This window comes from Symphalangus syndactylus, chromosome 13 (assembly GCF_028878055.3).
Source record: "Symphalangus syndactylus isolate Jambi chromosome 13, NHGRI_mSymSyn1-v2.1_pri, whole genome shotgun sequence".
In the NCBI taxonomy this organism is placed as follows: domain Eukaryota; kingdom Metazoa; phylum Chordata; class Mammalia; order Primates; family Hylobatidae; genus Symphalangus; species Symphalangus syndactylus.
The window spans coordinates 107,300,300-107,324,201 of NC_072435.2; the positions used below are offsets into that span (position 1 = coordinate 107,300,300).

Consider the following 23,902-nt stretch of genomic DNA (forward strand, 5'->3'; position numbering starts at 1 on the left):
TACCCACCTGTTTTGCACTCTCCTGATTTTTAGTAAGCTTTTTAACTGTAGAAATCACATAAAAAGCTTAAAGATTTTCATGAAGAAAATAGAATTTGCCTTCATTATTTTTTTTTCTGCATCTTTTTATTTCAAGCTTATAGAAAAGTCGAAAGGAGTTATACAATGATCTCCCATTATACCTTTCATCTAGACTCACTATTAATGTCTGGCCATGTTTGGTTTTCTCTATACACGAGTGTATATAGGTATGCATCTGTATACGTGTGCATGTATGTGTGTTGTGTGTGTCTTTTTTTTTTTCTGAACCTTTTGAAAGTAAGTTTGAGGAACAGTTACCAGGCAGCTGCAGTGATCTGTAAGTGGAAATGATGGTGTTTTGTGGTGTGAGGGTGTCATCGTAAGTGCTAGGAGGAGGCAAGTACAGGACATCTTAGGAGCACAGGAGAGACTCCTAATGAGTCTTTTCTGGTATCCCCAAGAGGCTTCATGAAGACAGTGACTGGTAAACTACAACCCAATGGACTGTTTGGAATTAGCCAGGCAACAGGTAGAACAGAGCATTGCAGAGGAGGAGAACATCCGTTTGAGGAAACTGCATGTAGATGTGTATGTCCAGATCATCCCAGGTTGAGGTGAAAAAATGGGGAGTTGCTGTAGAAAGGAATGAGATTTTTTTTTTTTTTTTTTTGAGACAGACTCTGACTTTGTCACCCAGGCTGGAATGCAGTGGCACAATCTTGGCTCACTGCAACCTCTGCTTCCCAGGTTCAAGCAATTCTCCTACCTCAGCCTCCCAAGTAGCTGGATTACAGGCACCCAACATCATGCCTATTTTTGTGTTTTTGAGTAGAGATGGGGTTTCGCCATGTTGGCCAGGCTGGTCTCCAACTCCTGACCTCAGGTGTTCTGCCCATCTCAGCCTCCCTAAGTGTTGAGATTACAGGCGTGTGCCACCGCGCCTGACGGGAGTAGATCTTTTAAGCCAAATTTAGGAATTGAGAGTTTATTTTAAGGGCAATGGGGAGCCGTTGAAGGTGTTGTTTGTTTTTTGAGATGGAGTTTTGCTCTTGTTGCCCAGGCTGGAGTGCAATGGCACGATCTTGGCTCACTGCAACCTCCACCTCTTGGGTTCAAGCGATTCTCCTGCCTCAGCCTCCCGAGTAGCTGGGATTACAGGCATGTGCCACCACGCCCAGCTAATTTTGTATTTTTAGTAGAGATGGGGTTTCTCCACGTTGGTCAGGCTGGTCTCGAACTCCCAACTTTAGGTGATCCATCCGCCTTGGCCTCCCAAAGTGGTGGGATTACAGGCGTGAGCCACCACATCTGGCCCAGATTTACAATTTTCAAAGAATACTCTGACTGGAGGGTGAAGAAAGAATTGGAGAGAGGTCTGAGAAGAGGCAAGGGTGCCAGTTAAGATCCATGGGCATGATGGTGGCAGTGAGAATGCAAAGAGGTAGATGAGATTTTCAGGAGAAAGACTTGACAGCATGGAACTAGATAGGGCGAGGTGAGGTAGAAATTGCGGGAAGTCATAGGCGAGTCCCAGCTTTCTAGCTTGGGCAGCCGAGTGGGCGATGGAGCCCTTGACTAAGTAGCCAGGGAGGGAGGAGACACTGAGGTCAGTTGTGGGTGTGATTTGAAGTGCCTGTTGGAGATGGGTTAGAGATGTCTGGCTGGCCCCTCTGAGCTCCAGGATGGAGGCCTGGGTGGGAGGCAGTGCAGGTAAGTCACGCCCTGTGCCTTCTTCCCACATAGCCTCGGCCTCACCATGTGTGTAAGGAGCTGTTTCCAGTCCCCCTGTCTCCAGTGGGTGTGGAGGACAGCCTTCCTAAAACACAACCAGCGCAGGCACCAGGGGTCCCACCGATGGACACACCTTGGAGGCAGCACCTACAAAGCGGTGATTTTCGACATGGGTGGAGTTCTCATTCCTTCTCCAGGGAGAGTCGCTGCAGGTGAGCTATTGATTCTGTTTCACTTTGGGGGACTAGGGTGGCGGTGGGAGAATGGAGGGTGATCGGGAAGGCAGAGGGGAACACTTGGGCAGCAGTGTGTCCCAGCAGGCCATGCTCTGGCTCGAATTCCAAGCACCACTAGGGGGCTGAGTGTCTTCGGCACATGGTTCAGCTTCTCCAAATCTCCTCATCATTAAGTGAGCTAATGGTAGTGCCTTCCTCCTTGGGATTTGGCAGAGAGTTATCCGTGGGAAGCACTTGCTTAGCACAGTGATTGCTCAGTGCATCCTAAATTCTCAATCGATGAGCTGCCATGAATACTGTGATTAGAATTTAACCACCAAGGCAGGGCGCAGTGGCTGAAGCCTGTAATCTCAGCACTTTGGGAGGCCGAGGTGGAAGGGTCGTTTGAGCCCAGGAGTTCAAGACCAGCCTGAGCAACATAATGAGACCCTGTATCTGCAGAAATTTAAAAATTATCTGGGCATGATGACAGGCACCTGTAGTTCTACCTACTCAGGAGGCTGAGGTGGGAGGATCACATGAATCCAGGTGGTTGAGGCTGTAGTCAGACGTGATCATGCCACTGCACTCCAGCCTGGGTAACAGAGCAAGACCCTTACTCAAAAACAAACAAAAAACCCAAAGAATTTAACCACTTTTTCTTGGGAACTGTTCTACTTCTGAAATCTAGAATGCTGAAATTCCCCTTTTGATTACAGCCTTCCTCCCTTCTACCCCACTCCCTGTAAACCTGCTTCTGGACTGACAGGGTAAGGGTCAGCCCTCTGGTCTCTGGTCTTCTCTTTACCATCCCCTCTCTGGTTTTACTTCTTTTCTACTCAGTTCAGCTTTTATTAGTTCGAGTTGTTTGGGCTTCAAGCAGTAGAAAACCTAACAAAACAGTGACTGAAACAAGCTAGAAGTTTCTTTCTCTTGCACATAAAAGCCCAGGTATGTGGTCTGGGACACTGTGTGATGTGACTCTGTGGTATCAGGGACTCCGACTCTTTCTAGCATGTTGCTCTGCTGTGACTTTTCATTTCCACTCTTACCTTGTGGTCTGTCTTGGCCGTGTCACCTCCTGCTATCATATTCTCATGCCAGCCAGCAGGAAGGACAAAGGGCCAGACAGCCATCCCTCTCCTTTTGACCTTCTGTGGTGGCTGGTTGGCCAGTTCTCCATCCTAAATCAACCCAGGCACAGGTTTTCTATGCCTGCATGTCTAGGCTTTCCAGCACTGCTGACCAAATTACTCAGCCGTGCAAACTGGCTGCACAAGCTAGTTTCTGAGCTCCAGCCTTAGTTGGGCCATTGGTGCTACGCCTGAGCCTCTCTGTTCCTTCACTCGTATCTCTCTGTTCCTTCACTCGTATCTCTGTCATGCTTACCTCAGGGGCTGTTCCAGACTGTCCACTCCCTCTGCTCCTTACCACCCCCAAATATTCTTGCTCTGCAGACAGCTGAATCTACTCTTTTACAAAGAACATAAAGACTAAGCCTGAGCAAGCAACACAATGAGACCCCATCTTGAGCTAGGATTGCACCACTGCACCCCAGACTGGCACAGCAGGCTTTTTTAGAGAACCTGTCTAAAAACAAAAGGCAGCGGGGAAGAACATAGAGATCACTGGACAGAAAGTTTCTTCACTTTCTCCAGAATATCTAAAGAACCAATTCACTTCTCTCCATTCCCAATGCCTACACCCTTGCCTTCTGTCACCCAAATGATGTCATCAGCCTCCTAACTCTTCCCCTGCCTCTGGCTCTCTGGATTTTACAAAATCTCCCAGCTCCAGAATTACCTTTCTAAAACGTAGATCTTGCTTCTGCGCTTAGCGGCTCACACCTGTAATCTCAGCACTTTAGGAGGCCGAGGTGGGCAGATCGCTTGAGCACAGGAGTTCAAGACCATCCTGGCCAACCTGGTGAAACCTCATCTCTATGAAAAATACAAAAAGCTTACCTGGGCATGGTGGTGCATGGATGTAGTCCCAGCTACTTGAGGGGCTGTGTTGGGAGGATCTCTTTAGCCCAGGCGATTGAGGCCGCAGTGAGCTGAGATTGCACCACAGCACTCCAGCCTGGGTGACAAAATGAGACCCTGTCACAAAATAATAAATAAATAAAATAAAAATAAAGCATAGATCTTGTTCCTTTCATCGCTGGCTTGAAAACCTTGAATGCCTGCATGTGGTCCCCTAGATTAAATCTAGAAGCTTTCGCCTGGGATTCAGGGCTCCTCTCAGTTCTAGCTTTCCTGCTGTGGACTACCTGATGCTCCCCAGGCATACCAGGCACATTTGCATGTTTGTGCCTTTGCAGGCTGTGTTTCCTCCCTGCCTCCTCTGCCTGTTCAAATCCTACTGATGCTTTTAATGGCAAATTTAAGGGGATATTATTCAGCAATGACTGGAATCTTTTGAATACTCAGTAAATCTCATGGTTGTTACTAACTTCAAGAGTCCTCTTCTGTCAAGACATCTCCAACCTCATTTGCAACCTGGGCAGAATGTTCCTGGATAGCCAATTCCCATGTAAGTTTCACCTTCACCGAGACATTTTAGTTTGCAGTGGAATGTGTTCATGTCTCCTCTATGGGGCTCTTGGATTCCAGGACCCCGGGTCTGGGATTTCTTCACTTCACTGTTAGCTCTGAAGGCTGGCTCAGTCATTCAGGAAATGTTTGATGGGTAGGTATGTGAACAAAATAGTGATGCCTTCTACTTTGTCTTTTGCTTGACTGGAACTTCTAATGTTATTTATTTCAAATGAACCATATCAAGGGTCATTTGATAAGAATATACTAGAATTGGCCAGGTGCGGTGGCTCACGCCTGTAATCTTAGCACTTTGGGAGGACGAGATGGGCGGATCACTTGAGGTCATGAGTTTGAGACCAGCCTGGCCAACATGGCAAAACCCTGTCTCTACTAAAAATACAAAAATAAGCGGGCCATGGTGGTGGGCACCTGTAATGACAGCTACTCTGGAGGCTGAGCAGGGAGAATCACTTGAACCTGGGAAACAGAGGTTTCAGTGAGCTGAGATCACACCATTGCACTGCAGCTTGGGAGACAGAGCAGACTCTGTCTCAAAAAAAAAAAAAAAAAAATATATATATATATATATATATATATATATATATATATATATACACACACACTAGAATTACTATACTGTACTATTTTTTTTTCTTGAGATGGGATTGCACTCTGTTTCCTAGGCTGGAGTGCAGTGGTACAATCATGGCTCACTGCAGCCTGAAACTCCTGGGCTCAAGCAATCCTGCCTCAGGCTCCCAAGTAGCTGGGACTACAGGTGTTCGCCACTATGCCTAATTTTTGTTTTTTATAGAGACGGGGTCTTGCCATGTTGCTCAAGCTAGTGTCAAACTCATGGGCTCAAGTGATGCTCCTGCCTTGGCCTCTTGAGTCATTGGAATTACAGGCGTGAGTTACTATGCCTCACCTGCTGTCTGTTTTTATATGGCCTGTCAGCCAAGAATGACTTTTATGTTTTGTAATACGTAATTGAAAAATATCAAAACAAGAATAATATTTTGTGACATGTGAAAATTATGTGAAATTCACATTTCAATGTCCATAAAAATGAAATTTTTTAGAAAACCGTCTTGCCCATTTGTTTACATATTGTCCGTGACTGCTTTTGCCCTGTACTGGCAGAGTTGAGTATTTTCAACAGGGTCTGCAATGCTTTCAAAGCCTAAAATATTTACCATCTGGCCCTTTTCAGAAAAGCCTGATTTAAGCTGTTAGTTTACTGTAAAATTAGTACACACAACAAAGAATTCAAAGTATAGCCCAAACATTTTAGTTTTTTATTTTTTATTTTACTTTATTTTTCTCCAAAAATGCATTTTCAGACCAAAGCTCAGACACTTTAAGATTGAATTTAGGCCAGGCACAGTAGCTCACACCTGTAATCCCAGCATTTTGGGAGGCCAAGGCGGGTGGATCACGAGGTCAGGAGATTGAAACCATCCTGGCTAACATGGTGAAACCCCATCTCTACTAAAAATACAAAAAATTAGCTGGATGTGGTGGCAGGTGCCTGTGGTCCCAGCTACTTGGGAGGCTGAGGCAGGAGAATGGCATGCACCCAGGAGGCGGAGCTTGCAATGAGCCTAGATGGCACCACTGCACTCCAGCCTGGGTGACAGAATGAGACTCCGTCTCAAAAAAAAAAAAAAAAAGTTGGGCATGGTGGTCCATGCCTGTAATCCCAGATGCTCAGGAGGCTGAGGCAGGAGAATCGCTGGAACTCGGAAGGCAGAGGTTGCAGTGAGCCAAGATAATACCACTGCACTCCAGCCTGGGTGACAGATCAAGACTTCGTCTTGGAAAAAAAAAACAAAAAACTGAATTCAGAGGGTATAATGATTTTGAAACTTCAAAATGTTTGACTTTAAAATTTTTGTTAGTGTGATAGATGAAAATTCCATCTTTGTGGTCTCTTTTCTTTTCCTTTTTTTTTTTTTTGAGACAGAGCATCATTCTGTTGCCCAGGCTGAAGTGCAGTGGCGTGATCTTGGCTCACTGCAACCTCCATCTCCGGGTTCAAGCAATTCTCATGCCTCAGCCTCCCAAGAAGCTGGTATTACAGGTGTGTGCCATCATGCTCAGCTAATTTTTGTATTTTTAGTAGAGACAGAGTTTCGCCATGTTGACCAGGTTGGTCTCTTTTTTTTTTTTTTTTTTGGAGACATAGTCTCGCTCTCTGTTGCCCAGGTTGGAGTACAGTGATACTATCTCGGCTCACTGCAAGCTCCGCCTCCCGGGTCCACACCATTCTCCTGCCTCAGCCTCCCGAAGTAGCTGGGACTACAGGCGCCCGCCACCATGCCCTGCTAATTTTTTGTATTTTTAGTAGAGACAGGTTTCACTGTGTTAGCCAGGGTGATCTCAATCTCCTGACCTCGTGGTCCACCCGCCTTGGCCTCCCAAAGTGCTGGGATTATGGGCGTAAGCCACTGGGCCTGGCTTTTTTTTTTTCTGTTATTTTAATGTTCATTTGCCTGATTGCGACTGAGGTTGCACCTTTTTTTATGTTAATTATTATTATTATTTTTAATTTTATTATTATTATACTTTAAGTTTTAGGGTACATGTGCACAACGTGCAGGTTTGTTAAATATGTATACATGTGCAATGTTGGTGTGCTGCACCCATTAACTCGTCATTTAGCATTAAGTATATCTCGTAATGCTGTCCCTCCCCCGTCCCCCACCCCACAACAGTCCCCGATGTGTGATGTTCCCCTTCCTGTGTCCATGTGTTCTCATTGTTCAATTCCCACCTATGAGTGAGAACATGCGGTGTTTGGCTTTTTGTCCTTGCGATAGTTTGCTGAGAATGATGGTTTCCAGCTTCATCCATGTCCCTACAAAGGACGTGAACTCATCATTTTTTATGGCTGCATAGTATTTTATGGTGTATATGTGCCACATTTTCTTAATCCAGTCTATCATTGTTGGACATTTGGGTTGGTTCCAAGTCTTTGCTATCGTGAATAGTGCCACAATAAACATACGTGTGCATATGTCTTTATAGCAGCAGGATTTATAATCCTTTGAGTATATACCCAGTAATGGGATGGCTGGGTCAAATGGTATTTCTAGTTCTAGATCCCTGAGGAATCGCCACACTGACTTCCACAATGATTGAACTAGTTTACAGTCCCACCAACAGTGTAAAAGTGTTCCTGTTTCTCCACATCCTCTCCAGCACCTGTTGTTTCCTGACTTTTTAATGATCGCCATTCTAACTGGTGTGAGATGGTATCTCATTGTGGTTTTGATTTGCATTTCTCTGATGGCCAGTGATGATGAGCATTGTTTCATGTGTTTTTTGGCTGCATAAATGTCTTCTTTTGAGAATTGTCTGTTCATATCCTTTGCCCACTTGTTGATGGGGTTATTTTTTTCTTGTAAATTTGTTTGAGTTCATTGTAGATTCTGGATATTAGCCCTTTGTCAGATGAGTAGGTTGCAAAAATTTTCTCCCATTCTGTAGGTTGCCTGTTCACTCTGATGGTAGTTTCTTTTGCTGTGCAGAAGCTCTTTAGTTTAATTAGATCCCATTTGTCCATTTTGGTTTTTGTTGCCATTGCTTTTGGTGTTTTAGACATGAAGTCCTTGCCCATGCCTCTGTCCTGAATGGTATTGCCTAAGATTTCTTCTAGGGTTTTTATGGTTTTAGGTCTAACATTTAAGTCTTTAATCCATCTTGAATTAATTTTTGTATAAGGTGTAAGGAAGGGATCCAGTTTCAGCTTTCTACATATGGCTAGCCAGTTTTCCCAGCACCATTTATTAAATAGGGAATCCTTTCCCCATTTCTTGTTTTTGTCAGGTTTGCCAAAGATCAGATAGTTGTAGATATGCGGCATTATTTCTGAGGGCTCTGTTCTGTTCCATTGGTCTATATCTCTGTTGTGGTACCAGTACCATGCTGTTTTGGTTACTGTAGCCTTGTAGTATAGTTTGAAGTCAGGTAGTGTGATGCCTCCAGCTTTGTTCTTTTGGCTTAGGATTGACTTGGCAATGCAGGCTCTTTTGGTTCCATATGAACTTTAAAGTAGTTTTTTCCAGTTCTGTGAAGAAAGTCATTGGTAGCTTAATGGGGATGGCATTGAATCTATAAATTACCTTGGGTAGTATGGCCACTTTCACGATATTGATTCTTCCTACCCATGAGCATGGAATGTTCTTCCATTTGTTTGTATCTTCTTTTATTTCATTGAGCAGTGGTTTGTAGTTCTCCTTGAAGAGGTCCTTCACATCCCTTGTAAGTTGGATTCCTAGGTATTTTATTCTCTTTGAAGCAATTGTGAATGGGAGTTCACTCATGATTTGGCTCTCTGTTTGTCTGTTATTGGTGTATAAGAATGCTTGTGATTTTTGCACATTGATTTTGTATTCTGAGACTTTGCTGAAGTTGTTTATCAGCTTAAGGAGATTTTGGGCTGAGATGATGGGGTTTTCTAGATATACAATCATGTCATCTGCAAACAGGGACAATTTGACTTCCTCTTTTCCTAATTGAATACCCTTTATTTCCTTCTCCTGCCTGATTGCCCTGGCCAGAACTTCCAACACTATGTTGAATAGGACTGGTGAGAGAGGGCATCCCTGTCTTGTGCCAGTTTTCAAAGGGAATGCTTCCAGTTTTTGTCCATTCAGTATGATATTGGCTGTGGGTCTGTCATAGATAGCTCTTATTATTTTGAGATATGTCCCATCAATACCTAATTTATTGAGAGTTTTTAGCATGAAGGGTTGTTGAATTTTGACAAAGGCCTTTTCTGCATCTATTGAGATAATCATGTGGTTTTTGTCTTTGGTTCTGTTTATATGCTGGATTACGTTTATTGATTTTCATATGTTGAACCAGCCTTGCATCCCAGGGATGAAGCCCACTTGATCATGGTGGATAAGCTTTTTGATGTGCTGCTGGATTCGGTTTGCCAGTATTTTATTGAGGGTTTTTGCATCAATGTTCATCAAGGATATTGGTCTAAAATTCTCTTTTTTTGTTGTGTCTCTGCCAGGCTTTGGTATCAGGATGATGCTGGCCTCATAAAATGAGTTAGGGAGGATTCCCCCTTTTTCATTTATTGGAATAGTTTCAGAAGGAATGGTACCAGCTCCTCCTTGTACCTCTGGTAGAATTCTGCTGTGAATCCATCTGGTCCTGGACTTTTTTTGGTTGGTAAGCTATTAAATATTGTCTCAATTTCAGAGCCTGTTATTGGTCTATTCAGAGATTCAACTTCTTCCTGGTTTAGTCTTGGGAGGGTGTATGTGTTGACGAATTTATCCATTTCTTCTAGATTTTCTGGTTTATTTGCATAGAGGTGTTTATAGTATTCTCTGATGGTAGTTTGTATTTCTGTGGGATCGGTGGTGATACCCCCTTTGTCATTTTTCATTGCGTCTATTTGATTCTTCTCTCTTTTCTTCTTTATTAGTCTTGCTAGCAGTCTATCAATTTTGTTGATCTTTTCAAAAAACCAGCTCCTGGATTCATTGATTTTTTAAAGAGTTTTTTGTGTCTCTATTTCCTTCAGTTCTGCTCTGATCTTAGTTATTTCTTGCCTTCTTCTAGCTTTTGAATGTGTTTGCTCTTGCTTCTTTAGTTCTTTTAATTGTGATGTTAGGGTGTCAATTTTAGATCTTTCCTGCTTTCTCTTGTGGGCATTTAGTGCTATAAATTTCCCTCTACACACTGCTTTGAATGTGTCCCAGAGATTCTGGTGTGTTGTGTCTTTGTTCTCATTGGTTTCAAAGAACAGCTTTATTTCTGCCTTCATTTCATTATGTACCCAGTAGTCATTCAGGAGCAGGTTGTTCAGTTTCCATGTAGTTGAGCGGTTTTGAGTGAGTTTCTTAATCCTGAGTTCTAGTTTGATTGCACTGTGGTCTGAGAGACAGTTTGTTATAATTTCTGTTCTTTTACATTTGCTGAGGAGTGCTTTACTTCCAACTATGTGGTCAATTTTGGAATAGGCATGGTGTGGTGCTGAAAAAATGTATATTCTGTTGATTTGGGGTGGAGAGTTCTGTAGATGTCTATTAGGTCTGCTTGGTGCAGAGCTGAGTTCAATTCCTGGATATCCTTGTTAACTTTCTGTCTGATTGATCTGTCTAATGTTGACAGTGGGGTGTTAAAGTCTCCCATTATTATTGTGTGGGTGTCTAAGTCTCTTTGTAGGTCACTAAAGACTTGTTTTATGAATCTGGGTGCTCCTGTATTGGGTGCATATATATTTAGGATAGTCAGCTCTTCTTGTTGAATTGATCCCTTTACCATTATGTAATGGCCTTGTCTCTTTTGATCTTTGTTGGTTTAAAGTCTGTTTTATCTGAGACTAGGATTGCAACCCCTGCCTTTTTTTGTTTTCCATTTGCTTGGTAGATCTTCCTCCATCCCTTTATTTTGAGCCTATATGTGTCTCTGCACGTGAGATGAGTTTCCTGAATACAGCACACTGATGGGTCTTGACTCTTTACCCAGTTTGCCAGTCTGTGTCTTTTAATTGGAGCATTTAGCCCATTTACATTTAAGGTTAATATTGTTATGTGTGAATTTGATCCTGTCATTATGATGTTAGCTGGTTATTTTGCTCGTTAGTTGATGCAGTTTCTTCCTAGCCTTGGTCTTTACAATTAGGCATGTTTTTGCAGTGGCTGGTACCGGTTGTTCCTTTCCACGTTTAGTGCTTCCTTCAGGAGCTCTTTTAGGGCAGGCCTGGTGGTGACAAAATCTCTCAGCATTTGCTTGTCTGTAAAGTATTTTATTTCTCCTTCACTTATGAAGCTTAGTTTGGCTGGATATGAAATTCTGGGTTGAAAATTCTTTTCTTTAAGACTGTTGAATATCGGCCCCCACTCTCTTCTGGCTTGTAGAGTTTCGGCTAAGAGATCCACTGTTAGTCTGATGGGCTTCCCTTTGTGGGTAACCCGACCTTTCTCTCTGGCTGCCCTTAACATTTTTTCCTTCATTTCAACTTTGGTGAATCTGACAATTATGTGTCTTGGAGTTGCTCTTCTCAAGGAGTATCTTTGTGGCATTCTCTGTATTTCCTGAATTTGAATGTTGGCCTGCCTTGCTAGATTGGGGAAGTTCTCCTGGATAATATCCTGCAGAGTGTTTTCCAACTTGGTTCCATTCACCCCATCACTTTCAGGTACACCAGTCAGACGTAGATTTGGTCTTTTCACATAGTCCCATATTTCTTGGAGGCTTTGTTCATTTCTTTTTATTCTTTTTTCTCTAAACTTCTCTTCTTGCTTCATTTCATTCATTTGATCTTCCATCACTGATACCCTTTCTTCCAGTTGATCGAATCGGCTACTGAGGCTTGTGCATTCGTCACGTAGTTCTCATGCTGTGGTTTTGAGCTCCATCAGGTCTTTTAAGGACTTCTCTGCATTGGTTATTCTAGTTAGCCATTCATCTAATTTTTTTTCAAGGTTTTTAACTTCTTTGCCATGGGTTCGAACTTCCTCCTTGAGTTCGGAGTAGTTTGATCATCCGAAGCCTTCTTCTCTCAACTCATCAAAGTCATCCTCCATCCAGCTTTGTTCCGTTGCTGATGAGGAGCTGTGTTCCTTTGGAGGAGAAGAGGTGGTCTGATTTTTAGAGTTTCCAGTTTTTCTGCTCTGTTTTTTCCCCATCTTTGTGGTTTTATCTACCTTTGGTCTTTGATGATGGTGACGTACAGATGGGGTTTTGATGTGGATGTCCTTTCTGTTTGTTAGTTTTCCTCCTAACAGTCAGGACCCTCAGCTGCAGGTCTGTTGGAGTTTGCTGGAGGTCCACTCCAGACCCTGTTTGCCTGGGTATCAGCAGTGGAGGCTGCAGAACAGCGGATATTGGTGAACAGCAAATGTTGCTGCCTGATCGTTCCGCTGGAGGTTTTGTCTCAGAGGAGTACCCAGCCGTGTGAGGTGTCAGTCCGCCCCTACTGGGGGGTGCCTCCCAGTTAGGCTACTCGGGTGTCGGGACCCACTTGAGGAGGCAGTCTGCCCATTCTCAGATCTCAAGCTGCATGCTGGGAGAACCACTACTCTCTTCAAAGCTATCAGACAGAGAGTCGGAGTCTCACTCTGTCACCCAGGCTAGAGTGCAGTGCTGTGATCTCAGCTCACTGTAACCTCTGCCTCCCTGGTTCAAGCTATTCTCCTTGCTCAGCCTCTCGAGTAGCTGGGACTACAGGCATGCACCACCACACCTAGCTAATTTTTTGTATGTTTTTAGTAGAGATGGGATTTCACCATGTTGGCCAGGCTGGTTTTGAACTCCTGACCTGAAGTGACCTGCCTGCCTCAGGGTTCCAAAGTGCTGAGATTATAGGCACAAGCCACCGCATTGGGCCATTTTTTTTTAATTTATTTTTTATTTTTTAGAGAGCGTCTTGCTGTATTGCCCAGGCTGTCAGGCTGGTCTCAAACTCCTAGTCTCAAGTGATTCTCCCGCCTCTTGAGTAGTGAGCCTTTTTTTTTTTTTTTTAATTGGTCATTCAGTTTTTCTGTGAATTGCTCACTTTTCTTGTTGATTTTCAGTAAACCTTTTTTTTTTTTTTTTGAGACAGAGTTTTGCTCTTGTTGCCCAGGCTGGAATGTAATGGCGCAATCTTGGCTCACCACAACTTCCGCCTCCCTGGTTCAAGTGATTCTCCTGCCTCAGCCTCCTGAGTAGCTGGGATTACAGGCATGCACCACCACCCCTGGCTAATTTTGTATTTTTGGTAGAGACGGGGTTTCTCCATGTTGGTCAGGCTAGTCTCGAACTCCCTACCTCAGGTGATCCACCCGCCTTGGCCTCCCAAAATGCTGGGATTACAGGCATGAGCCACTGCGCCCGGCCAGTAATAACCTTTTATCTGTTATATCACTTGCAAATATTTTCTTCCTTTTATGCCTTGTCTTTTGATTTTATTGATAATGCTTTTAGCTGTACCAAAGTTTTGTTTTTCTTTCTTTCTTTGTTTCTTTTTTTTTTTTTTTTTTTTTTGAGACAGAATTTCACTCTGCCACTCAGGCTAGAGTGCAGTGGAGTGACTTCGGCTCACTGCAACCTCTGCCTCCCAGGCTCAAGCTATCCTCCCACCTTAGCCTCACAGGTAGCTGCACTACAGGCTCGCACCACCACACCTGGCTAATTTTTGTATTTTTAGTAGAGATGGGTTTTCACCATGTTGCCCAGGCTGGCCTTGAACTTGGGAGCGTAAACACCACCTCTGCCTCTGCCTCCCAGAGTGCTGGGATTTTAGCCATGAGTCACCATGCCCAGCCTTCTATATTGTTTTCTCAGTTTTAGAATTTTGTTTTTCTGACTTGGGTATTTACTGTATTGGGAATTTGTTTTGTGATGGCCTGAAAGATGATTTAATTCGTTTGTTTTTTTTTTTTTCTTTTTTTTTGAGACGGAGTCTCGCTGTCGCCCAGGCTGGAGTGCAGTGGCGCGATCTCGGCTCACTGCTGGCTCCACCCCCCGGGGTTCACGCCATTCTCCTGCCTCAGCCTCCCGCATAGCTGGGACTGCAAGCGCCCGCCACCTCGCCCGGCTAATTTTTTGTATTTTTAGTAGAAACGGGGTTTCACCATGTTAGCCAGGATGGTCTCGATCTCCTGATCTCGTGATCCTCCTGCCTCGGCCTCCCAAAGTGCTAGGATTACAGGCGTGAGCCACCACGCCCGGCCAAGATGATTTAATTTAATTTTTATTCCATATTGAAACCTAGTTATGCCAACCCCATTTATTGAATAGTCACTGCTAAAGAGCGTAAAATACAGAGAAAATTTCCTGCTGCCACCTCGACCCTTTCCCAGTTGGTTCCAGACTTCAGTGGTTATCATTGTGAAAAGTTTCTTGTTTATTTTTGAAAAATTGCCTGTGTGGGGGGGTGGGGGGTGGGGGGGTCATATACAAATTGGATCATATGCTGTAGACTGTTCCATAGCTTTTTTTGACTCAGTATGATATTTTGCCATCTTTTTCATATCAGTTGGCATATGTGTAGGATCTAGTTTGGAGGTTAGTAAACTTTTTCTATAAAGGGCTAGACATGGTGGATGTGATGGCTTATGCCTACGATCCCAGCACTTTGGGAGGCCGAAGTGGGAGATTGTTTGACGCCAGGAGTTTGAGACTAGCCTGGGCAACATAGTGAGATCCCTATTTCTACAAAAAATAAAAAAATTAGCTGGGCATGGTAGCACGCATCTGTAATCCCAGCTACTCAGGAGGCTAAGGCAGAAGGATCACTTGATCCTGGGAGCTTGAGGCTGCAGTGGGCCATGACTGTGCCACAGCACCCCAGCCTGGGCAACAGCAAGACCCCATCTTAAAAAAAAAATAAAGAAAGGCTAGATAGGCTTTGTGAGCCATACTCTCAGTCACAACTATTAATTTCTACCATTGCAGCAGGAAAGCAATAATAGACAATAGTAAACAAGTGTGGTTGTGTTCCAATAAGACTTTATTTACGAAAATAGGTAGAGCCAGGCATGCTAGTGTGTGCCTGTAGTTCCAGCTACTAGGGAGGCTGAGGTGGAGGTTCATTTGAGCCCAAGAGTTTGAGGCCAGCCTGGGCAACACAGCAAGACCCCATCTCTTAAAAAAATAGGAGACAGATTTGGCCCCAAGCCATATTTTGCTGACCTTTGGGCAAGTTTATATGTTTTAACATCTGTGTGGTATTCCGTTACATGAATATATCATAATTGATGTAATAAGCACCTTATTAATATACATTTAACTTTTCTAGTTCTTTTTATTATGAGCAATTCTGCACAAACAGAATTGTACATAACCTTTGCTTACTTTCATAAATATATATGGAAGAAATTTCTGAAAGTAGAATCACTACGTCAAATGCATGTGCATTTCAGATTTTGACAGAAATTATCAAATTGCTGTCTGCAGAGGTTGTGCTTGTTTACGCTCCCGTCAACAGCATATGATGGTGCCGGTTTCCTCACATGCTTGCCAACTCCGGGACTGTGAAAAATGCTATATGCTTTAGCTCTAAAATTAAAGAAGTATTTTTTGGATTGAGTTTTAAAAGTCTTGTTATTTTCAAAGGACATATACCAGATTGTTAACATTGGTTATTTCTGAACGATAGGATTGCTTGTCCTTTTACTTTCCTTCCTTCCTTCCTTCCTTCCTTCCTTCCTTCCTTCCTTCCTTCCTTCCTTCTTTTTTTTTTAAGAGATGGGGTCTTGCTCTGCGTCCCCAGGCTGCAGTTTGGTGGCACCATCATAGCTCACTGCAGGGCTTAAGCGATCCTTCCACTTCAGTTTCCCGAGTAGCTAGAATTACAGGTGCAACCCACCACGCCAAGCTAATTTTTAAATTTTTTCTAGAGACAGGGTTTAATCATGTGGCCCAGGCTGGTATCAGATTCCTAGCCTCAAGTGATCCTCCCATTTTGGCCTCCCAAAATGCTGGGATTATAGGTGTGAGCTACTGCACTCAGCCTACTTTCTTTTGTATAGCTTTCTATGAAATATATTGTCTGAAAAATTTTCAATGCACAGACACTACTTTATCAGAAAAAAACAACAAAGGTGTTTTAATTCCAAAACAAAAGCTATATGTAAAGTGTATTTTGTCTTAGATATATAATTATGAATGTTGTATGTATATATTTGCCCCCAGCATCTGTATTATAGACATAAAAAGCAACTGTGGATGAGGAGAAACAATCCTTGTACAAATGTTCCTAGTATTCTGCAGATGCTGATGCTGATCCATCCACTGCCTTAGCTCTTTGTGGACAGAAATTTCCTTCTTGGCCAGGCACAGTGGCTCACACCTGTAATCCCAGCACCTTGGGAGGCCCGAGGCAGGCAGATCACCTGAGGTCAGGAGTTTGAGATCAGCCTGGCCAACATGGCAAAACCCTGTCTCTACTGAAAATACAGAAATTAGCCAGGCTTGGTGGCGCAGGCCTGTAATCCCAGCTACTTGGGGGCGCTGAGGCACGAGAATCAGTTGAACCCGTGAGGTGGAGGTTGCAATGAGCTGAGATTGTACCACTGCACTCTAGCCTGGGTGACTGAGTGAGGCTTTTTCTGAAAAAATGAAGAAATTTCCTTCCTTATCCACAAAGACAGCATTTCAGGCGAACATTTCAGTGTACTCACTCCATGCTGTGAAGAATTACTATAGCTTACAGAAGGAAGGGCATGTTTTGGGGGCCACCAGGATCTGGCTTATTCCTTCATGTGCTTCCATAGTCTCTGCCAGGTCCAGTTAAGTGACCTAACATATGGTCCAGTGAATATGAGACCAAGGAAGAAAATTCATCATGCAGTGCCCGGAGTCCTCTCAAGCAACCACTAAGGATTTGATGCTTCACAGCAGTGTGCTCTCTGTCGTACACATTAGCATTGCTCTTCCTCTGCAGGTCTAAGGTTGAGATTTTGCATTTCGTGAATGTCTGCAAATTTCCAACAGCATCCACCCTGGCAGTACAGCGAGGCTGTAGGAACTGGTATGGTAATTTTCCTGAGCTCCCTAAACCCCAGCGTGTGTCAATGTATTCCATTTTTGCATATTTTACTTCCTATAGAATGGGAGGTACAGAATCGTATCCCTTCTGGAACTATATTAAAGGCCTTCATGGAAGGTGGTGAAAATGGGCCCTGGATGAGATTTATGAGAGCAGAAATAACAGCAGAGGGTTTTTTACAAGAATTTGGGAGACTTTGCTCTGAAATGGTGAGTGATAAACATACCTACATTTCCATATTTTTCTTTTTGCCTTGAGTAGTGGTTGCAACGTTCATGTATAAGTTAGTTAAACTGAAAATAAAGTGAAACCTAATAACCCATTACATGTTTTAAAGTTATTTCTTAGGCCAGGAGCAGTGGCTCATGCTTATAATCCCAGCACTTTAGGAGGCCCAGGGGGTAGATCATCTGAGGTCAGGAGTTCGAGACTAGCCTGGCTAACATGGTGAAACCCCGTTTCTACTAAAAATACAAAAAATTAGCCGGCTGTGGTGGCACACACCTGTAATCCCAGCTATTTGGGAGGCTGAGGCAGGAGAATTGCTTGAACCTCGGAGTAGAGGTTGCAGTGAGCCATCATGCCATTGCACTCCAACTTGAGCAACAAGAGCGAAACTGTCTCAAAAAAAAAAAATAAAGTTATTTTTTTCACCCCTAGGTGTTCAATGTTCAATTCATATATGAATAACTAAAAATATTCTTAGCCGGGCATGGTGGCTCACACCTGTAACTTCAGCACTTTGGGAGGTTGAGACAGGAGAAGTGTTTGAACTCTGGAGTTTGAGACCAGCTTAGGCAACATAGCCAGACCTCGTCTCTATAAATAAAAAAAATTAGCCAGGCATAGTGGTGCACACCTGTGGTCCCAGCTATTCAGGAGGCTGAGGCTTGAGCCCTAGAGACTGAGACTTCAGTGAGCCATGACCATGCCACTGCACTCCAGCCTGGGCAACATAACAAGACTCTGTCTCAAAAAAAAAAAAAAAATTCTTTACTAAGTTCCTCCAGCGTATATTTTTTTAATGTTTTCTGGTGTATTATAAAGGATATTATGAAGGATACAAATGAACAGCCAGATGACAAGATACCTGGGGGCAAAGGTTTTAGAGCCACTGTGCCCTTTCTGGGCCTGCCACCCTCCTCCCAGCACCTGCATGCATTCAACAACCTGAAAGCTCCCCTCTAATAGATACTAAAACAGGAGCTGTCTACATAATGGCTTTGATAAAAAAGCTTATTTAAAGCAATAATAATATTGAACATTTTTTCTGTACTGTGCACTGTTCTAAGCTCTTGATATAACTCATGTAACCGTAATAGCTCTACTAAAATACAATTTAAAATATAGTAAGAAAAGTTCTGTAGGTAGATGGTGGTGATGGTGATGGTTGCACGACAACACGACTGTACTTAATGCCACTGCACTGTGTACTTAAAAATGGTCGAATGCGGTGGCTCACGCCTGTAATCCCAGCATTTTGGGAGGCCAAGGTGGGCGGATCACCTGAGGTCAGGAGTTCAAGACCAGCCTGGCCAACATGGTGAAACCCCGTCTCTTCTAAAAATACAAAATTTAGCCAGGCGTGGTGGTGGGCATCTGTAATCCCAGCTACCTGGGAGGCTGAGGCAGGAGAATTCCTTGAATCTGGGAGGCAGAGGTTACAGTGAGCTGGGATCGAGATCACACCACTGCACTCCAACCTGGGTGACAGAGTAAGACTCCATCTCAAAAAAAAAAAAAAAAGGGTTAAAATGGTAAATTTTGTGTTACATATATTTTCCACAATTTATATATATATATATATATATAAATAAACATATATGTGTATATATAATAGTAAACTTTGAAAACATTATGCAAAGTGAAAGAAGCCTGTCAAAAAAGACTGCATGGTGTATGATTCCATCTGTGTAAAATGTCCAGAATAGGCAAACCCATAGAGATAGAAAGTAGATTGGTGGTTTTCTAGTACAAGGAGACTTTGGGGGAAATGAGGAGTGACTGTTAATGGGTATGGTTTACTCCTTTTTTTTTTTTTTTTTTTTTTAATTTTTTTTTGAGACAGTCTCGCTCTGTCGCCGAGGCTGGAGTGCAGTGGCGCCATCTCGGCTCACTGCAACCTCTGCCTCCCGGGTTCAGGCGATTCTCCTGCCTCAGCCTCCCGAGTAGCTGGGACTACAGGCATGCGCCACCAGCCCCAGCTAAGTTTTGTATTTTTAGTAGAGACGGGGTTTCACCATGTTGGCCAGGATGGTCTCGATCTCTTGACCTTGTGATCCACCCACCTTGGCCTCCCAAAGTGCTGGGATTATAGGCGTGAGCCACCATGCCTGGCTGGTTTGCTCTTTAGAGTAATGAAAATGTCCTAAAATTGATGGCAGTGATGGTTGCACAACTTTGTAAATATATTAAAAACCATTGAATTGTACTCTTTAAATAGGTGACTTGCATGGCATGTGAATTATATTTCAGTAAAGCTGTTCTAAAATCTGTGTGTGAATATGTATATATAAAATAGCAGACTTGCCTTTGCACATTTTGAAATGTGATAATATAAGTTTTTGTTTTTTTTTTTCTTTTTTTGAGGTGGAGTCTTGCTCTGTTGCCCAGGCTGGAGTGCAGTGGCATGATCTCGGCTCACTGCAACCTCCATCTCCTGAGTTCAAGCTATTCTCCTGCCTCCGCCTCTTGAGTAGCTGGGACTACAGGTGCGTGCCACCACGCCTGGCTAATTTTTTGCATTTTTAGTAGAGATGGGGTTTCACCATGTTAGCCAGGATGGTCTCGATCTCCTGACCTCGTGATCTGCCTGCCTCAGCCTCCCAAAGTGCTGGGATTACAGGCATGAGCCACCGCGCCCGGCCTTATAAGAGTTTTCAAAACCCACACAGATTGAATTTAAAAACAGGAAAAAAATTGATCAGAAATTAAAGTTCATAATGGTGATACTGAGGCAATACAAAAAGCATTAAATGACTTCTCAATCATTAAAAATTAAATTATATATACTTCATATACTTTTAGAGTTCACTGTATCCTTTTATGATATGCTGTTTTTTTTTTTTCAACTAGCAATCCATGAGCAGAATAAAGAATTCATTTAATTGTAGTATTGATATAAATAGCTCCATTCCCTACTCTGTTGCTCAGGCTGGAGTGCAATGGCTTGATTTATAGCTCACTGCAGCCCCAATCTCCCAGGCTGAAGCCATCCTCCCACCTCAGCCTCCTGAGTAGCTAGGACCACAGGTATGTGCCACCAAGCCTGGCTAAGTTAAAAAAAATTTTTTTTTAGATCTCACTTTGTTGCCCAGGCTGGTGTCAAACTCCTGAGCTCAAGCAGTCCTCCCACCTCAGCCTCCCAAAGTGCTGGGATTACAGGTGTGAGCCACTGTGCCCAGCCTGTAACTCTAGTCCTAGGTAACTTTTAAAAACCTTATATGAGAGTTCAGCACAGGGGCTGAGGAACACACTTCCTGCAAGCAGCAAGCTGTGAGCCTGGGCTCTTGTAGCCAGAGAGCAGAAGGATGCCAGGAATAAGCATTTTTTTTTTTCTGTTGGCCATGAGTGTTTGTCACTCTTAATGATTGCTGTTCTTCTGTGCCCTCTCCTGTTCTTAGTCAAAGACCTCCGTGCCTGTGGACTCATTTTTCTCTCTGCTGACCAGTGAGCCAGTGGCAAAGCAGTTCCCAGTGATGACTGAGGCCATAACTCAAATTCGGGCAAAAGGTCTTCAGACTGCAGTCTTGAGCAATAATTTTTATCTTCCCAACCAGAAAAGCTTTTTGCCCCTGGACCGGAAACAGTTTGATGTGGTAAGCTTGAGCTAATTGAAAACCATTGGAACAGAATCTGTGCCCTTGCTTCAGGGTGCAATGTTAAATGCTGTCTTCTAGCCGATCTTGAGTGAGGGAGTTTTTCCTTTAGACACTAGACTAAGTTAGGTTTAAATGCAATAGGTTGAAAACAGACCCTTTAAGATATCACTGTGTTCTTAGCAAGGTCAGACATTTATGGCATTTGATTACTGGTTGACACTTCAGCTTTACATTCTAAACTCGAACCTTAGTCTTCATATAACACAAGCATCTCTATCAACCCTCATATCTTAATGGATCCTTTGGTCTTTTCTAAGACCAACTACGTTGCCTTCTATTTCTGTGACATTAGTTCCTAGACCAGTGCTGTCCAATAAAACTTCACTGCCCTCCTCAGCCTGATTTACTTCCATACTAAATCCATCTGCTCCATGTGTGTATCCCAACCTGTCATGTGATAAACCTATTGTTTTGATATGCTTGGCTATATCTGGGTGCTTATTTATTTATTTTTATTTTTTTATTTTGAGATGGAGTCTCACTCTGTAACCCAGGCTGGAGTGCAGTGGCTCAATCTCAGCTCACTGCAACCTCTGCTTCCCAGGTTCAAGCGATTCTCCTGCCTCAGCCTCCTGAGTAGCTGGAATTACAGATGTGTGCCACCATGCCTGGCTAATTTTTATATTTTTAGTAGAGACGGGGGTTTCACCATGTTGGCCAGGCTGGTCTCGAACTCCCAACCTCAAGTGATCCACCCGTCTCAGCCTCTCAAAGTGCTGGGATTACAAGTATGAGCCACTGTGCCTGACCTATTTATTTTTTTATATTTATATATATATATATATATATATATATTTTTTTTTTGAGACAATCTCGCTCTGTTGCCCAGGCTAAAGTACAGTGGCACCATCTCGGCTCACTGCAACCTCCGCCTTCCAGGCTCAAGCAGTTCTCCTGCCTCAGCCTCCTGAGTAGCTGTGATTACAGGCATGCACCACCACCCCTGGCACCACCACCTCTGAATTTTTAGTAGAGACAGGGTTTCACCATCTTGGCCAGGCTAGTCTCGAACTCCGGACCTCAAGTGATCTGCCCACCTTGGCCTCCCAAAGTGCTGGGATTACAGGCATGAGCCACCGTGCCTGGCCCCTATTTGGGTACTCTCTTTTTTTTTCCTTGAGAGACGGTCTCTCTCTGTCGCCCAGGTTGGAGTTCAGTGGCGCAATCTCAGCTCTTTACATCCTCCACCTCCTGGGTTCAAGCAGTTCTCGTGCCTCAGCCTCCTAGTAGCTGAGAGTACAGGTGCATGCCACCACACCTGGCTAGTTTTTGTGTTTTTTATTAATATTAGAGACTGGGTTTCACCGTGTTGGCCAGGGTGGTCTCAAACTTCAGACCTCAAGTGATCAACCCACCTCAGCCTCCCAAAGTGCTGAGATTACAGGCATGAGCCACCGTGCTCGGCCCTATTTGGATACTTTAAAAATGTTTGTTTTTGTTTTATTACCAACAGCAGTGATAATTCCCTTTAGAGACTTCAAAGCCCAGATTGGCAGTTGATCTTCCAGCACCTTTTAGAGTTGTGATGGATCAGAAGGACCCTTCCCCTGACCCATTCCTCCAAAGATATTCTGAGTCAGTGCAAAAGGGAACAGCTCACGAAATATAGTGAGAGTCACGGTAGCCTCTGGAACACATCGGATTAAATTTCTCTGATAACTCAAGTATTGGACATTTTGCTACCAGAGCCCCTTTCTGATTCTTTCCATCTTTGTTAGAGCTACTTTTGCTGGGTCCAGGAAGTGGCATATTACCTCAGCCCTACATCTGCCTATGCCTGGGTGTATTTGTACCCTTCGTTGTGCCAGTGAGATTAAAGATTTTCAACTCTGCCTACACATCACATGACCTGGGAGTTTGTACAGATGCTGGGTCTGTTTCCCTGGAGGCTTTCATTGAGTAGGTCTAGTTGGGATCCAGGCATGTGTATTTCGAAAAAGCTCCACAGGTGATTCTGCCTTGCAGCTGGGGTGAGATACCCCAAGATGCAATGAAGGACTTCAGATTCTGTCCATGCTTTTCTCTTATCACACAGCCTCTGTCATGCCTACCTTGAGAAGGAGGCTTCCTCTCCATCTTCCTGGGATAGAGCCTTGATAAATAAAATCATTTTTATCTGATCTACATTTGGAAAAACACTGACCTTGTTCCCACAGTTCCTGCTTTGCCAAGAAAGTAATAGAAGCCCTGAATAAGTTCATGCTATCATGTGCAAAATAGAAAAGAAAGAGAAGGCTAGAGATCTTATCAAATAAATCTTAAGAATTTATTTTACTTCCCCCAAATGTAATTCACCTAGTGAGAGGAGCCGAATGCTTCCTGGAACTTAGCCGCATCCCCCCCAATTCCCTCCACTCTCCCTTCTCTTGTCTCAGCCAGTACAGCTCTGCCGCTTCCATCTGGTGCATTACATCGACTGGTGTCTGAGACACCCTGCTTCTGTACTTCTCACTATTGACCTTTTCTTTAGGGTAGCTTCTTAGACTTTTTTTTTTAGCTCATTCAGGTGCTTAGGAGATAAGAGAAAGTAGAAAGGTCCAGTTTATTCCAGACATTTATTTACCTGAAAGAGCAGTTCTCACCCAACCGAGAATGCAAGTGTAGGGTAGAGAGAGGGGCCATTGGGTTTGTGCTTGGCCTTGGAGAGCTTGGGTCATTCGAAGTGGCAAGTCAGAGATTTAGTTCTGTTCTTAGGGCAGATCAGAGGATATTGGTTATAGGCTATCTGGCTGTCTTGGGCCCACTCTATAGGAGATGAAGCCCTGGGGACACTGTAAAAGGACTTTTGGGGAATCAGTGGATCAGAGACAGCCTGACACTGAGAAGGCTTTCCCGTGTTCTCCTGAACTCTCACCAGCACCCTCCACCCATTCTGGATCAGATACGTGGCTGAAGCAAGGTCATCAGAGTACAGGAGCCTCTTAGCATGTCAGGAACAGTGTCAGCCCTCCCGTGGAATTTCTGTCTAAATGGAGTATGGATGGGTTTTTAACTTCTGAAATAAACACT

At 43.6% G+C, this 23,902-nt stretch overlaps 1 protein-coding gene across 1 annotated transcript in view; it reads left to right on the top strand.

Annotated features, from left to right (window-relative positions):
* Positions 1–23,902, top strand: part of ACAD10 (acyl-CoA dehydrogenase family member 10) — an 84,204-nt gene that overhangs the window by 6,705 nt on the left and 53,597 nt on the right. The window contains 3 exon segments of the mRNA XM_063614433.1: positions 1,765–1,964; positions 17,073–17,221; positions 20,636–20,830. Of these exon segments, the coding sequence (XP_063470503.1) occupies positions 1,778–1,964; positions 17,073–17,221; positions 20,636–20,830 (531 nt within the window). The 5' untranslated portion in view covers positions 1,765–1,777.